The sequence below is a fragment of the Tarenaya hassleriana genome, unplaced genomic scaffold (assembly GCF_000463585.1).
Source record: "Tarenaya hassleriana unplaced genomic scaffold, ASM46358v1 Cleome13, whole genome shotgun sequence".
Lineage (NCBI taxonomy): Eukaryota > Viridiplantae > Streptophyta > Magnoliopsida > Brassicales > Cleomaceae > Tarenaya > Tarenaya hassleriana.
The window spans coordinates 60,083-76,907 of NW_010963495.1; the positions used below are offsets into that span (position 1 = coordinate 60,083).

The following is a 16,825-nucleotide window of genomic DNA, read 5'->3' on the forward strand; positions in this document are numbered from 1 at the left end:
ATCACTTTAGGGCGGCCAGATCTCTTTCTAGGGCGGTAGCCTGGTTTTACTCTTGTTCCACATTCCGCGTTTTCGTCCGATTTTTTCGTTGTTTTCTCCCGGAGACTTCACTGCACCACCTGATCCTGAAATGGACAAAACAAGGACCTACTCTACCCCTAGACGACTCATATGCACATGAATCTGATGATAAAGATCCCAATCCACTCATAAAATTCTCAAGTAAAGATGGTGTGATCAAATCCCCCCAGACTTGAACGTTTGTTCGTCCTCGAACGAAACACATGATCGTGAAAATGTCTAAGGCCTGAGAGGTTAAGATCAAACTTGAATGGGATCTAAGGTTGGCTTGTCTATCCGGGTAAAAGTCACCGCGAATGGAATCGAGTTTAGCATACTCTAACCCTCTAGCATTCAAACAAACGACTACTAATGGAACTTCTTTCGCCCCCCGTGATCTAAGGTAGATTATACGCATCTTGCCGAGCATGTCTCTCAAACACATCCTATACAATCTCTATGCATGATCTATTCTAAAATCATTCAATCAAGGTTTTGTCAAGATCAAAAGCATGAAGCACACAATATCAAACCAATGAAAACAACCCAAGAGTATCATAGATTAAACCCCAACATCCACACACAAGGGGATCCCTTCCCCACAACTAAAGGTCTACTCCATATTCAAGGAAAGAAAACAAGAAGAAACAAAATAAAACATGAAGAGTAAGAGAGAGAAAGCTTAATATGGTCTTCAATGGTGGATTCTCTCTCCTCTCCTCCTTCTCCAAGCTTTCCCCCTTGTTCTCCAAGTTCTTCCTCCCCCCTTTCCCTCAAGGTGGCTCCCTTCTTTTAAAAATGACTCCCCTAAGGTTAGGAAACCCTAGGTTCTCTTCTACTATCATTGTGGGCTTAGAAATGGGCCAAAACACAAATTGAATTTCGTCAGATATAAATGGGCGGCCGCTCTACATTTTAGGGCGGTAGCCCATTTCTTCTGAGGCTTTCGCTGAGAATATTGCATTTTCGAGCGGTCTCTCTGTATTTCAAGGCGGGAGCCTGAATATGCTTCGCATTTTCGGGCGGTCGGCAGAACTTATGGGCGGCCCTCCTGAATTTTCTGTTAAATCTCGAGGCTTCTATCACTTTAGGGCGGCCAGATCTCTTTCTAGGGCGGTAGCCTGTTTTTGCTCTTGCTCCACATTCCGCGTTTTCGTCCGATTTTTCCGTTGTTTTCTCCCGGAGACTTCACTGCACCACCTGATCCTGAAATGGACAAAACAAGGACCTACTCTACCCCTAGACGACTCATATGCACATGAATCTGATGATAAAGATCCCAATCCACTCATAAAATTCTCAAGTAAAGATGGTGTGATCAGAAGATAGCTGAAGTTATTACCACTGAAGTCACCTGTTCTTCCGAGAAACCTGTCGGGATCAAACTCCAACGGATTCTCCCAGGATCTCGGATCTCTGTGGATGGCCCACACGTTGACGAAAACCTTGGTATCTTTGGGGATGGTGTACCCGGAGACGACGGCGGATTGGCTGGATCGATGTGGGATAAGGAGAGGGAAAATGGGATGAACCCTTAGGGTTTCTTTCATGACGGCGGACAGGTAACGGAGTTTGGTTATGTGGGGTTCTTCTACGACGTTGTCTTTGCCGACAACTTCGTCTAACTCTTGCTGGGCTCTCTTCTTCACCTCTGGTCTGTTTATAAGCTCTGCCATGGCGTACTGTATCGTGTTCGAAGATGTGTCTATGCCGCCCAGCACCATGTCCTGTTCGAAATGCGAGACAAAGTCCATAGCTAATTAGCAACGATTATACATATATATATATATATGTGTGTGCGTGTATTTGTGCATTGATGTTGAATATGTTCTAATGATTATTCATGCCTTGGTATTATGTAAACCTTTTGTTGAACATGTTTTTTTTTTTGCAATTCCATCAAACATTGATTGCCAAAGCAATTTTAATATGCAATTGGAATTATTCTTTAGACCAGTCTTTACTGTGTTTAGTGTGTTGATCTGGGACGAGTGGAGATTGGTTTGAATGTGCAAGACTTAAAGGTGTCGATTTATAATTGAACGTCGTTCAGGAACAATTCATGGTATAACGAAAAAAAAAAATCTAGAATTCATTGACCCGTTTTGATTCTTTTGAATAGTTTAATATTTACTTTTGACAATAAAATACAAACTTAAAATAACTATTTTTTTAGTATTCTAAAAAACAGCTAAATTTGATAATTTAGGTAAAAATTATTATTTTAGAAATACATTGCAAAGCAGCGATGGAACCAAATCTAATCAATTTCAAATAGAAATCACCTATTTTGTAATTGTGGATATAAATTTATTCAACATCATTAAACTATGGAAGGCAAGATAGATATAGAAGAAGGGGAAGAGGCAGATGTACCGTGAGTACGGCCTTGACGTGGTCCATGGTGAGAGGGGTACTTTGGTCTTCTTCTCTCACCTTCAATAAGAACTGCAAGAAATCCTGACCGTCCCCTTGATTCCTCTTATCAACTCTCAGCCGTTGGTTAATCACCCGGTCAAACAACCGGTCCAACTGCTGAGCCGGTTTACGCATCCGCTTAACCAGACCCTGCAGATCGAACCGGCCCAGGACCGGGAAGAAATCTGAAATATCAGGAATACCAACGATCTCGGTCATCTCAGAAATCAATTCTCTGAATTCAGATCCAACACTTTCCCTCTCTTCGTCCGCAACCGTCGCGCCCCACAGCATCTGCAAGATAACGTTCAAAATTGCCATGAATATCTGCTCTCCTAGGTTAACCGGTGAACCGGACCGGCCCCGGTCCTCCAAGAACCGGACGGTCCGACGGATCTCGGCGCGGCGGAGCGCGTAGGAGGAGTCCAACGTGGCGCTACTCAGCATGCGGCTGACGCAGACTTTCCTCAGCATCCGCCATTCTTGTCCGTACGGTAACCAGAGAATGTCAACGCCTCCGTACGTGTTGACCCGACCCGCGACGGGGACGTCATGGTTCGCGAAGGTGACGTCATGGGTCTTGAGGACTTCCCGGGCCGTCTCGGGCGAGGAGACGACGACCGCGAGTTTGGCGCCGAGGCGGAGTTTGAATATGGGACCGTATTTTCCGGCGAGACCCTCGAAGTAGGTGTGGAGCTCCGGCGAGAGAAACGGGAGGTTTCCGACTATGGGGAGGCCAGGAGGTCCCGGCGGCAGCGGTGGAAGTTTCGGCTTGGTGAGAAGCCGTATGTACCAGAGAACGGAGAAGACAACGACGGGGGTTAAAACGACGTCGTGGGGTTGATCCCATGACAGGATCTGGAAGAAAGAAGAAGACATGATTGATACAACGGTTGATGTCTACTCTTATTATGTTGTTGCATCCTGGGATCCCATCCTGGTCAACTTGACTTTTTTTAATTATTGTGTTTGGTAATTTGTGCTGCATGATTTTGTTTATGTTAATCATTTTGTTTAATTGGGAGTACTAACATGTAACAGGTGGACATGATAAGATCGGAAACCATGCCAATGATGACGGTGGGCCATTTGCTCATGAAATGTTTTTTGTTTTGAGACTTGCGAGAACGACGTATTCCACGTGAAGATGGTCATTTACGGTTTAGTTTTGTTTTTATTCTCATTTCGATTATTTTAGTGGTAAAAATTTTACTTTTATATTACCTTTTATATATTTAATTTTGTTTGGCTATATTTAGGTTAGTCTCCAGTTTTTTATTAATAAAAAACTAATTTTTTAAAAAAATCATTTTTTATTACTTTTATCGATTTTGAATTTTTTCGATTTTAAAGAAATAAATTATTAGGTTGATCAGATCACCCATATCTGTTTTGACCATAAAAATAAAAAAATAAAAGAACCGAAATAGTATGGAACAACTAACAAAGAACACAACATGTCTTCTTCGGTTGCGTGGAACGATTGGCGTTTCCAATTGGTACAAAGTTTACGAGAACAAGAAGATTCTTTCTCACAGGATCCCTTCGTCTTCTTCCCTTCAAAACTTGTGCTTGTGATGAATGATTTTGCTTTACCATTTCCCATTGCTGTGACACTGTGTAGCGTCTGAATCCGTCACCGTAACCCCTGTCTCTCTCTATAGGTACTTTCTTGCAAGAGCACGAACCTTTGTGTCGAAATGCGATGAGACGATGCGGGAACCGGGCAAATACAAAGGATTGAGAAGAATCTGCATTTTGCCATTCATGAGAAGGGAAAAAAAGGGGTTATATACTTCACCTATTAATCAGCTGTTTCATGCCAAGAATGAACCGAAAAGAAAAGGATACATGAACTTGGCAATCATTGCATAAGGTCCAGGAGACAGGAGAAAAATTCGATAAATTGATGGTAATGGAAAGTGTCTTAAGCATAACATTGATTAGGAAACCATCTGCAATTGTTATGTAACTATGCTGAAACTAATCGTCAGTCAGAATGGATGAAACCGAAAGGAGACCAAGTAAAATTACCTTTATATAAAGCTCATGCACCTCCTGGAAGAAGCTCTTGATGCCGTCCTCATTACGGGAATCATGGAGGAGCATAAATCGCGTATGTGTTGATATGTCAAGGACGAACCAAAGATTAAACCATAACACTTGATGCAACTTAAATAGAACCCAGCTAACTGTGCCAGTAGCTTTGGCATGTACCAAAAAACCCATAATATATTCTGCTTTCAAAAAGGATTACCCTGAAATGCTAATACATTAGATATGCATGTTTTTTTTTTATCTTTGTTTTTCTGGAGAGAGAAGAATGCTGCACATTACTAATATCAATGAAACAAAAAGAAAAATGTTTTGCTTCCACAGAATACGACGCTTGCATCTTAATTGGAAACTGAATATAATTTCTAGCTCAGTTAGAGAAAAAAAAAAGGATATGGCCAGCAGTAACATACACCGACACCACCAGATCATTAAACCTGTCCACTGACTTCAAGAACCTGGAAAATTAAATACTCCCCATATATGAGAATGATAGAAATCCTTGATGACTTATAGGGAGAACTGGATTTATATCTAAAGCGACGTTACTGACATTGCACTAGTAGTCCATGCAAGGTCCTGGACAACATCCAAAGCCGCGTGCAGTATAAATTGGTGCAATTGAGCGGCATCTTCTCTCTAATACATGGGCAATGGTGTGAGTGATTAGTGCACAATATATACTAAGCTAGACAGGAGAAACACGAGAAACCAGCGGCTAAAATCTTTAAACAATTCGAACTAAAGTCATAAAGATCCAGGTATCTCATGGAATAGTCTTTCACCCATTGAGGATTAGAAGCTACGAAAGAGACAAAAATTAAGAAAACTGGATATGTAGAACCTAAGATTATGTACTCCACAGGAAACAAACACACACAAAAGTTGCACAATGAAGCAAACAGAAACATAATGCAGGCTTCAAGGATACAGTACCAAACCCTATGTATATGAATACAAGAATCCATAAACAAATAGCAAAAGTGAAGAACAAAGCTTACTTTGGCAGCAGATCCAACTTCAGCTTCATAGATGGGAGTGTCGTTCCTACTCACGATTATAAAGGAGGCAGTGTTTGCCATTCCCTCAGCCTGGGATCAGGAGATTAGATCTTGACTCACCTAACAACACAAAATCAAGAGACAAATCTGAAATCTGGTAAGAATATAAGTCAAATTTTCTAAAACTTTATCGATGTGTTATCACCCTAGCTCATAAATTATTTTTGAGATAGGAGGAATCAGAAGTTTTAATATGAAACACAACTCTAGCTTATTACCCGAACCTAGAACAAGAAACTAACGAAACAAAGCACAGCAAGAGGCTCAAGTTGCATCCAAAAACTGGTTTCCAATAGCCTCTTCAGTTCCATATGTCAAATCATCATTCCAAAATCCAAGCTAGAGCCATTTGTGAGGTCAGTAAGCATAGCCTGTTCTTGGATGGACAAACAGAACAGGGAAAATCGAAAATTTGATAAAATGTCTCTTACAGAGACAGATTCCAGGACTCCAACTTCACAGAAGTAGAACAAAGATTGACAGGCCATCACATTAGCAATAGAAACAATCAAAAGGGTCCAATTCTTCTCACTAGAACAAAGGATCACAACACAAGGTTCTAATGATCAAACAAATCTTTTAAGCTGGTGATACTGACTGAATCTGACCACAATAACACAAGGCTGAAGCCAAATTGTAACAAGGGAAGCACCTTTTCTCACTTGACCAGCAACAAACGAGGTAAAAGTTTTCAATCAACAGAACGAGCTACAGATTAACAATGGTGATTCCCATCCTTTCATCTTTCCCTCGATTTTTTTGTCCTTTTCAGCAAAAATCTCAATGTCAGCAAAACAAAACCCCTAAAATGTGATCCAACAGACAATTGTAGTTAGAACATACGCAAAGTGAGTCAGCCGAGAAAAACCAAAACGCGAGGCATCAGTTGATAGGCAATCAGATCCCGGCGAGGCAGGATCCGGCCGATCTGGCAGCCGGAGCTATGCAGTTTAAGAGAGGAAGAGAGATTGATTACCTGGAGGCGATTGTATGTGTTCCGTCGGTTGATTTCTTGGAAACGAAAATATGACTTTTAAGGCTGAAGATTCTTATTCCGCTGGGGTTGAGATGGAATTACCGAAAAAAAAAAATACTTTTAAAATTCAATACGCTTACAATTTCAACTTTTTGTGAAAAAAAAAAATTCAATACGCTTACAATAATATCTCGGTTTATGTTTGTAACAGTTGCCTGTAAAAAAAAACACACTTCAAACTTGTAAAAACGTCTTCTTCTCATTATTATTTTCGTGATCCATTTCGATCATAATTGTGGGCATTAAAGTGTTTATTTTCAGCTAGTTCAATGGAGACTTATGTGACATTTTTTTTTTAAAGTTCATGATCCTTCATATAAAACTATACAACTTCCCATTACGAAGAGTTGTACCCATTTAATAAAAAATTTATACAATCTTTCATTTGTAATTATGCATAAATTTTAATATATTATTTCTCGAAAATCCTTGGTCACATGCAACCGATACGGATGGAGGGCGTATCGATTTGATGTGTATTGATAACGTGTAATAATGAGAGAAAAAAAATAAAATAAAACCAAAACCATGTTTGGGAAACCCAGAACGACATGAAGGAGCGTGTATCCATCACCATTCACCATCTCCATCTAATCCTAGAACATACAAATATGAATTTTAGCAAAATGCCAAAATAAAGCCACCAAGCCATAAAAGTCACTCCACAAGAAATAACATGAAGAAATTCAATTACATGTTTCTTACGAGAGTATTTACATAAAAACACAGAACCCCGTGAGTGAGTAATGGTGTGTTTCCATGTTAATGCAGAATCAAACAAGCAGGGCAGCCTTAGAATATGGTAGAAGTAGGAGGAGGATGAGCATCAGGCGTACCCATCTGTCCGGAGATTCTGGCCTTGCAAGCGAGGCACATGTACCCAACGGAATCCGATCTCGGCTCCGAATCCGACAAGACGTGACTGAACTCGATCCCACACCACATACAAATCGTCGTCAGATTGTTGCCGGAACCGCCACCGGTCATACCTAACACTACTTCTTGTGATTGGAACTGAGGGGCGGAGCCGTAAGCTGTTTCTTCTTCAACCATGGCCGTGTTTTCCTCGAGACCCATCGGTACTAACGACATATCTGTGCCGCCCACAAAGTTGAGTTTTAGCGACTCCATGTACTCCAACTGTAGCTCGTTGCTCGGGTTTATACTAAATGGTTTATCTTCTCCCTGTACGGAAAATATTAATCGTGTTACAAAATCGGGTCTCAAATCAGTAGAATATTATGGAAGAGGAGTTCATAACTGAAGCTTATCAGAATGAACAGTCAAGCGAAAAGATAGATTTATGAGAGTAGATGAAAAAACATGCCGTAAAATTAGGGTGTAAAACGGGCCGGCCCAGCCCAGTCCGGCTCGTCCCGATCCGAGAAAATTTTAGCCCAGCCCAGCCCAACCCGTTTTTTAACGAACCAAAAAATAGACCAACCCAACCCAGATCGCCTATATAATTTTAAAAATAAAATTTAAATACTAAAAAATATTTTAAAATAATTTTAATATTTAAAAAATATTTAAAATATAATAAAAATATTTAAAATTTTAAACAAAATAAATTAAATATGTAATAAAAATATAATTTGTATATAAAAATATATAAAAAAAATTTAAAAAAATTTAAAAAGAAAAAAAAAATTTGGTCCGCGAGCCAGCCCGGCCCGTGTTTGCTCAGAAATATCAGGAGGGTAGCCCGAAAATGAGAGGCAGTAGCCCGAAAATGAACAGATTCACAAAACTTCAAAAATCGAGCGACCGCTAGAGAAAAACAGGCGGTCCGCCTGGTTCTTCTGAGAAAGAGTTGGAGATCCCGATCCGAGAAAATTTTAGCCCAGCCCAGCCCAACCCGTTTTTTAACGAACCAAAAAATAGACCAACCCAACCCAGATCGCCTATATAATTTTAAAAATAAAATTTAAATACTAAAAAATATTTTAAAATAATTTTAATATTTAAAAAATATTTAAAATATAATAAAAATATTTAAAATTTTAAACAAAATAAATTAAATATGTAATAAAAATATAATTTGTATATAAAAATATATAAAAAAAATTTAAAAAAATTTAAAAAGAAAAAAAAAATTTGGTCCGCGAGCCAGCCCGGCCCGTGATGGACCGGCTCGTTTGACCCGTTTTTTTCTAGGCTCAATTATTCTCAGCCCAGCTCAGAGCCAGCCCGTAGGCCCGAACCCATTTTACACCCCTACGTAAAACCTGTCATACCTTAGAGACGTTGTCATATGTTTGCAGATTTTGTGTAGGCTGCAACTGAAATTGTATTGAATCTTGAATCGGCGCAGTATCATTAGTCAGTCTAAAGTCCATTCTCATGAGACCCGATTGCTCGTTATTAACACCTCCATCACCGCTAGAAGAAGCCAATGAAACACCCAAGGCTTCTTGATTCTCTGTGGGAATAGCCAAACAGATTTCATCAGCTGGTTTATTTCCAAAAACAGATTCTTCGGTTCCATTGGCAGCACCTCCGAACCCATGTTTCCCGGGGAAGGCTTCAGATCGATGAGAACCCGTCTCGATGTCCATAAAATTAGTAACATGTTCAAGAATCTCCACCTTTTCACCAGTTGCAGTATTTCCATTAATCTCTCCTGGAAAACCCTGATCCAGATTAGTTATGGTCAATCCGTCCTCTGTTTCAACTCCAATAGGAGAAATCATTTCGTGTTCAGAATCAGAGACGGATCTCTTTCCTTCTGAAACCAAATTTAATTCATCGAACATAATAAGTCTCTCAGTGGCTTCTGTGGGAGGTGCTGACGAGGTCTCTAGCATGGAGTTATGAGCAATTTCAATAAGAGCATCCATCCTCGATATCCTCATACCCAGATCATCTTTGATCGTTGGTTCTATCGTTTGCTGAAACCCGAGCTGATCGTATTGTTGTTCAACTCCTTCATCCCGATTGCCATTTGTAATTGTCTGACCACCCTCCACCGAAGATCCAAGTTTACATCTCTTAGTATTTTCCTGGTGAACAGATATGAGATGCTGAAGATATGCGTCATTCGTATCAAAGGTCGAGTTGCATTTCTGGCACTTGAACAAGTTCTGTACTTGGATTACCTTGAGATTATCATTATTCGATACAGTCATTAAACTATGATATTTTCGAGGATCCTCACTGCAGTTAGCATCTTGATTCTGCTGAAACGATCATCAAAATGATTAAATGGAACAATATAACAAACATGAAGAGATCCGTTGGAATAAATAACTTACGATTTGAGAAACTGATTGGGGACCATCCGGGTGAACGGTACTCCTATCGTGATTTACTCTGCTTGGTTCACCATGGGACTCAAAATATGATCGCAGATACTCAGAGACTTCCTTGCAAGACAAAAGGTGCCTTCCACCGGGACTGATTAACACAGAGCACGAAAAGAAAAGTGTCAGAGAACGAGAGAACGCAAAATAGCTCACAGTTAGAACAATTTCATCTGCCTCTGCAACTGAATGTAAGCGAGACATGATAACGACCTCAGAACCAGCATTCCGGGCAATGAATTGAGACAACGAAAAGCTCCAAAATCTGTTCAAGTCTTGGGTGTCGATCAATCGGAAAGCCTTATACGTCTCTAATTACAGATATTAACATACATGATTCCCTATTTAAAGTTTCCTACCATATAAGCTCCTCTGGCTCTATCCGAAGGCACATTTACTATAACACAATTCCCAAATACTTCCAGGTAAACCCTAAACGAACAGTTAACTAGTGAGACAAGAATCAAACCTCACAATTCTTCGGCAATAAACCCACGCGCGACGTTCCTTCCTCTTCAGCGCCAGAAGAAGCTTCCAACCAACTGGCAAAAAGTCCCCAAGAACTCCTGCATCAACAATCTTCCTCTTCCTCCTCCGGCTACACCACTCACCACCGAGACTGCTCAGAAACCCTAGAAGCTCTTCCTCGCCGCACAATCCCTCCGTTCTCCGCCGTATCTCAGGCCCGTACGGATCTTCCAAGGTTGACAAGGCTGCCAAATCAACCCTAACGCCATTCTTGTTCACAGACTCGAGTCCAGTCTCTGGGTCTTCATTCCCTGCGACCGTGACAGATACAGGTTTCTGTATCTCGGGCTTGAAATTCTCAGGTTTTGGCTTCGGCTTTCTACCCCGCTTCCTCTTCCTCTCCCCTCCACCATCGCATAAACTCAAGGTAGGATTCGTGAATGAACAAGGAGGAACATAATCGAAGTCGATGTCGTAGAATTCCGGAAGATTCCTGAGACTCTGCTTGAGATTAGCGATGATCCGCCGATTCTCACCGTGGTGAGGATCACCGGAGGCATCTGCGACACCGGCATCAGAAACAGCGAGCGACTTAGCGGAGGAGGAGGAGAGGCGGCCCGCGACGGCGACGCGGGAGCGGTGGTGGACGGAGGAGGAAGGAGACGACGGACCAAGGCGGCAGAAGGTTTGCCTGCGAGATCCAACGCTTTCATTAAACGCTGAACGGTCGATCGAAGCTACGGCGGTGTCGCCGGGGAAGCAGTTGGCCGCTGAGGCGGTGACGGAGGAGCAGCGGGAGAGAGCGAGGAGCTCCGATTGAGTTAGGGTTGAGAGGTCGATGAAGGAGAGTTGATCCAGGGTTTGGGTCGAGTGCGGCGGATATTCCGGAGCCATAGTCGCCATTGGAGCGGCGAGAAGTGATGACTGATTGTTGAACTTTTTTCACTCACACTTTAAAACCAATCACTTGGTGCGAGTTGGTGAAGAAAAACAAATAACTCACGCGTACAATACCTAGGGCTAGGGATTATTACAAAATCATCCATGATAACGAAAATAAAATAAAAACAAAAATAATATTTTATAATAATAGTTGCTTACAGCATATTTATAATATTTTTGAAATTCAATTAATAGTCGATTTATATAATTTATTCGAGTTATAAATAAAAAGATCTATATTTATTTTCACATATAATAAGGATCATGTAATAGTCATATTCAGATTTTTTTCTAAGAATAACAAGAGAATAAGAAGAACGACGATACCAACCGTATCAATTGAGGATAGATTTGAAACAAATATAATAATAATTGAACAGAATTTGGAAAAATATTTTTTACAATACAAAACTTAGACGAAGAAAATATTTTAAAACTAAAAAAAAATCTAAATAAAAAACTAATATAACAAAATCTAATATAACGTGTCCCAAGCAGCATTCGTCCTCTTTCCTTTAAACTTCAAGAACCCAAACAACGCCCAAAATGGGAACGTGCGAGACAAATCAAACAAAATAAAAAATACAAAAAGAAGAAAAACAATTCAGGATATTACATCGACATTGACCGGAAAAAAAATACAGCCATCCTCATCTCTCATCTCTGACTCTATACAAACACAAACAATCACATTCAATGAAACAATGTGCGAAAGCAATGGCTCCCTCTTCAATCAGCTTCCATTCCTGTTCTTGAATACCAAATTCTCCGAAACCATTATTCGTATTTATCGTGATCGATCGTGCCTTAAATGTGTCGTGATGGGGCGAAAACCGTTTCACACCATATAAGTCATACCGACCTGCATAAGATGGGAGTGCGGCACGCTCAAGTTCGTAATCCCTCTCCTGCAGTTCTTCCTCAAGAACGCGTACATGTAGTTTATCACCAGTTTCTTCAGAAACCACGAATCCTTCCTCGCCCTTATATCTCCGTGCCCGAGAAGATACACCACCCCCGACTCTTTCGCTTTGTGTATAAATGACAGTTCTCTTTCGAGGCTCTGCTCCACCTCGGATACTGTTGTTGGTTCGGGTGATTCTTCTATAGCCAGATTCTTTATGGGGCTCTTGTGCAATAGATCCTTGTGCTCGGCTAAGAGAGGAACTCCGAGCGAATATACACTCCCGTTGGGTGCTACCAAAACTCGGGACAACGTGTTTTCGTCCTCAGAATCCGTATCGTGGTCTCCATCGCTCTCCAGCGAACGCTCCTGTGCTTCCTTGCGGATAAATTTCTCGAGACTCTCGATCAGCATTTGCTCAAACGCCTGATGGTTTTCCTTCCGGGCATCTCTGTATCCGTATCTGTTTCGAGGAGGAGAAAAACATGATACATCACTAAAATTTTGACCAAATTTTCAACATTATGAATCAGTGGAAGCAGTTTTTTCATGTTACCTGGCTACGCAGCGGAATAAGTGATAGCTCCTTGGGCAGATACGCTTGAAAAGAAACCTTTCGTTCTGAGGCACAGTAGGAACAGGAACATACTTTATGCAAACGAAGATGATCATCGAATGGATTGCAGGAAGAGTGGTCAGAAAGTGGCCAAATATCACTGGAACTCCCTTTGCCAGTTCGTTATACAGCAAACCGATGCCCGGAGCTCTAATGGTTCCGAGGTTACAGCCGAGTTCCCGCAGTAGGTCCATCGAAATCTTTTTCTGGACTTCAGTTTCATACTTAAGCTTACTCCCGTAGTTCCAGATGTACATTATGAGAAACATGATTGAAGCGAACACCAAGATTATCCAACTTCCATCTCCCACACTTGAAATAACAGACGAGAAGAAAAGCAACTCCACTCCCAGAGAAAGAATTGCAAAGGAGGTAACGATTATGATGTTAGTTTGCCAGATCAGAAGCATTACCAGGGTCAACAAGATCGTTGTTGTCATCATCACTCCCAGCTCTGCTATGCCTGAAGATTAGAATCCAAAAATCAGAAACACCGATACCACTGAGACTAATGAACAAAACAAAATCACAAGATATTTTGACATACAAGCAAACTAAATCACAAATAAGTATAGAAAAAAAGAACATCAGAGATGGTGATTACATGAAGTTCTCCTTGATGTAATTCAATTGTGCCATATATCACAGCTTAAATCTCAAGTCCTAGACCCAACATAAAACTAAAGGTGTTTAATATGGTTTCAGTAAAAGTCATCCTACATACGGACCGTAATGCATCAGCTCGAGATTGCACAAGCACAAGACAAACCCAAATATATGACACTGCTATAAGGACATCAAAATCTTCTAAAGTTCTTCACAATACCATTACAGAAATAACATGCAAAATGAAATTTCCAACATTACACTTTCTGATATAGCTCAAGTTTTAAACATCGTACAATCAAGTTGTGTACTATAAAATTATCAAATCCCACTACCTTCACGATGAGGAAAAACATATATATTGTAAGAAACCAAACAAGATTCAGTGGGGGAAGAAGTTACCATAAGCATTTCCAATCTCAAAAATGCTTGAGATAGTGCAGACAACAATCAGGCACACCACTAAAAGGAACCAGTTTAGGACTGGAATATAAATCTGTCCAATAAATTTTCTTGACGTGTGGATGATTTTAAGGCGTGGGAAACAGCCCAGTGCTATTGATTGTTTGATGCATGAGAATGTGGCTGTTGTCATTGCACGACTAGCAATCAAAGCAGCGACGTTAGAAATGAGAAAGACCGGCCAGAAAATAGCACCTGATAAAACAGAAAACAACAAGTAATTAGAAATATGTTTGCGCAGTAAGTTAAAGATGGTATTGTGATAGTTGAAGGTTACTACTCTGATGTTTGATAGAGGCATCATGGGAACCAGATAGTGCATCTTACTTGGAACTGATGAAAAGAAAGCTTCCTCAGCATCATTATGATTTTCCATAAGGTATGCAGCTTGACCCAAATAACCCAATAAGAGGCAAGGCAACACCAGAAACATGAATGTAAGCTGCAGATAACCACTACCAGTGAATCAAAATTGCAGATGATTAGAAAGACACTTATCATAAAGACAAGAAATAGAAAATGATCCGGAAATGGCTACTAAATTTCCCAGCTACCTGGACTGAGTGAACAGAGAAATAGCAAAGATCTGCAAACATGGCTTCCGATCCTGAAATGTCAAACACGGGCAAAGAAGTGAGTCAAAAATGCACAGCACTTAAAATGTCATCCAAATGAAGATCAAGTTTTTAGAGAGTTCCTTGAAGGCTTGAAGCAAATTATTCCCATATTTTCATATTTACCTGTGGCACATAGAAGACAACCCCCCAGCGCATACCAAGCATTTACAGAGTTTCTCTTGAAGAAGAAATAGATGTGGGCAGGATTGAATGCTCTAAAAACACTGCTGTCATATTTAATAAGGTTGTGAATTCCAATGCCCGCAAGACAACAAAACCATACAAATAATGCTGGGCCGAGGGCAAGTCCCATTTTACTTGTTCCATATTTCTGTACACTGAATAATATCACCAGCAAGCTGACTGAAATGATGACCACCTGATCTGAAAATTAAGCATGTAAGCACCAAAAGTTATTAACAACCGATAATTACTCATAGCAGAAACCAGAAAGTTTTAAGATATTGAAACCAGAACTTTTAATAGCACAAGTCCACGATCATAATTTCCTCATATCAACAAATTGTCCACATTTCTTGACTAGGGTAAAGTTCTGTATGATCAGTCAGAACAAATGACAGAGCAAAAGAATCGGTGCTCTACTGCTCTTCCCGTGCAGTCTTCTTTGTGGTATCTATAATTTGATAGAAGTATATAAACCAAGAATACAACCCTTTTGACATTGCAAATGAAGTTGTATGTTCCATATAAGAAAACTTCAGGGGAGCTTTTACAAAGAAGCGAAAGAACAATTGGCATAGGAAATGAAGCGCAGGGAAATTAATGAACCAGATTAATTCAACTAAAATTACAACTTACCTTGTTCTATAGAACCAACACCAACCTTCAGACCACCAATGGCAGACATCACTGCATCCAAAAGAAGATGGTAATTAAGAAACAGACCAAATACTGATGCATTCACATAGAAAATATGACACGGAAAAACCATTATCCGCCAACAGACAATTATCAATATACAATCAAGAATTTAAGGTAAGTTATTTGGCATTATAAATTGATCAACGCCTAAAGCAGATTAACTACAGCGTAGCATAGCATATGAATGACCTGACATGGCAGGCGTAACAACCGCATCAGCGATGACCATAGCAGTGCCGGCAAGAACTAACATAAGAAGAAGCTTTTTCAAGGTCATTGATGCCTCAAGTCTTTCTTTTATTTTCAAGGATCTTTCAAGTTCTGGAGACGGAACCTTCAAACCGAAACCCGATATACGGGCATCGGATGGAGACTGATTTGGAATGAGGCTAACCTTCGCATGCCGACAGATTAGAGAATATAAGGCAAAAGTACCACCTGTGGTTCAATAATACAACAAACAGATTACACGGCGAATGCAAAATGAAAACAAAACAGAACAAAAATAAATAAATAAATAAATCAACACGATAAGCATGCCTTACTAAACAATTAAAATCAGATCCAGTGAAAATGCAGATAAGAAATGAGAATACCTTCACCATCGTCGTTGGCCCAAAGAACAAACATTACATACTTAACAAGAGGGATCAATATTAAGGTGTATATGACCAACGATAATGCTCCAATAATATCTTCCTTCCCCTTAATTGGGGATTTGTTGAACATCACGCTGAAGGTATACAATGGACTTGTTCCAACATCACCAAATACAACCCCAAGAGTCTGAAAAGCAAGTATGATTTTCCTTCTTATGGTCGAATCCTGCAGGAGGCCATTTCAACATAATAACGTCAAGATCTTAAGCTTAATCTGTAGCATACAAACACACAATCATGGAACTTCTTACTTCATAAGTACAATTAGCCTTGCAACATTACACATAAGAAATGCGCCATAACTACACACTTATCAACTAGCTCCAAAAAATATTCTTCACAAATAATAAACACGTATATTCACTTATACATGCAATTACACACATGAGAAACGATCGGCGAATGCAATGATAAGAAGATGAAAGATGAACTGCAAACCTCGAAATCATTCCTCGGACCTCCAGGAATCTCGAATGCGTCCACATCGAAAGAATCAACGGCAGGGCTAGTTCGAATCAAGCGCTGCTCCACATTCTCATCTTCATCATCGGAATAAATGTCTGACCGGTGGCGCGCGCCATCGTCCTCCTCATAATCGCCATCAATCTCATCGTAATCATCCTTCTCTTCGAAAACCCAGCGCGACATCGACGGCATCGATTCAATTCCGGAGATCTCGTCCTCCGTATCGGATCCTCCGCCACCGCCGCTGCTCTCTTCGTCCTTCTTCAACATCT

General features: G+C 40.4%; 4 protein-coding genes across 11 annotated transcripts in view; all 4 read right to left on the minus strand.

Moving 5' to 3' along the window:
• LOC104807822 (cytochrome P450 93A3-like) overlaps window positions 1–3,433 on the minus strand; it is a 4,790-nt gene extending 1,357 nt beyond the window's left edge. Inside the window, exons 1-3 of the mRNA XM_010533246.1 lie at window positions 2,437–3,433; window positions 1,325–1,787; window positions 152–183 (exon numbers count right to left, since the gene is read on the minus strand). Of these exons, the coding sequence (XP_010531548.1) occupies window positions 152–183; window positions 1,325–1,787; window positions 2,437–3,357 (1,416 nt within the window). The 5' untranslated portion in view covers window positions 3,358–3,433. The remainder of the gene's footprint in view (window positions 1–151; window positions 184–1,324; window positions 1,788–2,436) is intronic.
• A 405-nt stretch (window positions 3,434–3,838) lies between these two features.
• Window positions 3,839–6,666, minus strand: LOC104807163 (trafficking protein particle complex subunit 2-like). Of its 4 annotated transcripts, none has more exons than XM_010532311.2 (7): window positions 6,571–6,648; window positions 6,247–6,358; window positions 5,535–5,654; window positions 5,087–5,172; window positions 4,930–4,991; window positions 4,513–4,598; window positions 3,839–4,229 (listed from the first exon to the last, which is right to left on the minus strand). In XM_010532311.2, exons 3-7 carry the CDS (start codon window positions 5,613–5,615, stop codon window positions 4,137–4,139), a joined length of 408 nt encoding a protein of 135 aa, XP_010530613.1. In that variant the 5' UTR covers window positions 5,616–5,654; window positions 6,247–6,358; window positions 6,571–6,648; the 3' UTR covers window positions 3,839–4,136. The 4 variants fall into 4 exon arrangements, with proteins under 4 accessions (XP_010530613.1, XP_010530614.1, XP_010530612.1 ...); XM_010532312.1 differs by lacking the exon at window positions 6,571–6,648 and adding an exon at window positions 6,438–6,545; XM_010532310.1 differs by lacking the exon at window positions 6,247–6,358 and having other exon boundaries at window positions 6,571–6,666.
• A 457-nt stretch (window positions 6,667–7,123) lies between these two features.
• Window positions 7,124–11,367, minus strand: LOC104807164 (methyl-CpG-binding domain-containing protein 8-like). 5 transcript variants are annotated; one of them, XM_010532319.2, is made up of 5 exons: window positions 10,402–11,366; window positions 9,885–10,026; window positions 9,729–9,806; window positions 8,868–9,632; window positions 7,124–7,815 (listed from the first exon to the last, which is right to left on the minus strand). In XM_010532319.2, the coding sequence occupies exons 1-5, from the start codon at window positions 11,301–11,303 to the stop codon at window positions 7,423–7,425; spliced, it is 2,280 nt and encodes a 759-aa protein (XP_010530621.1). In that variant the 5' UTR covers window positions 11,304–11,366; the 3' UTR covers window positions 7,124–7,422. The 5 variants fall into 5 exon arrangements, with proteins under 5 accessions (XP_010530621.1, XP_010530620.1, XP_010530618.1 ...); XM_010532318.2 differs by having other exon boundaries at window positions 9,729–9,809; XM_010532316.2 differs by having other exon boundaries at window positions 8,868–9,653; window positions 9,729–9,809.
• A 441-nt stretch (window positions 11,368–11,808) lies between these two features.
• LOC104807165 (potassium transporter 13) lies at window positions 11,809–16,823 on the minus strand. The gene is made up of 10 exons (XM_010532320.2): window positions 16,527–16,823; window positions 16,026–16,254; window positions 15,619–15,867; window positions 15,367–15,417; window positions 14,671–14,931; window positions 14,485–14,537; window positions 14,258–14,372; window positions 13,871–14,125; window positions 12,803–13,325; window positions 11,809–12,709 (listed from the first exon to the last, which is right to left on the minus strand). Exons 1-10 carry the CDS (start codon window positions 16,821–16,823, stop codon window positions 12,181–12,183), a joined length of 2,562 nt encoding a protein of 853 aa, XP_010530622.1. The 3' UTR covers window positions 11,809–12,180.
• Between the last annotated feature and the right edge of the window lie 2 nt (window positions 16,824–16,825).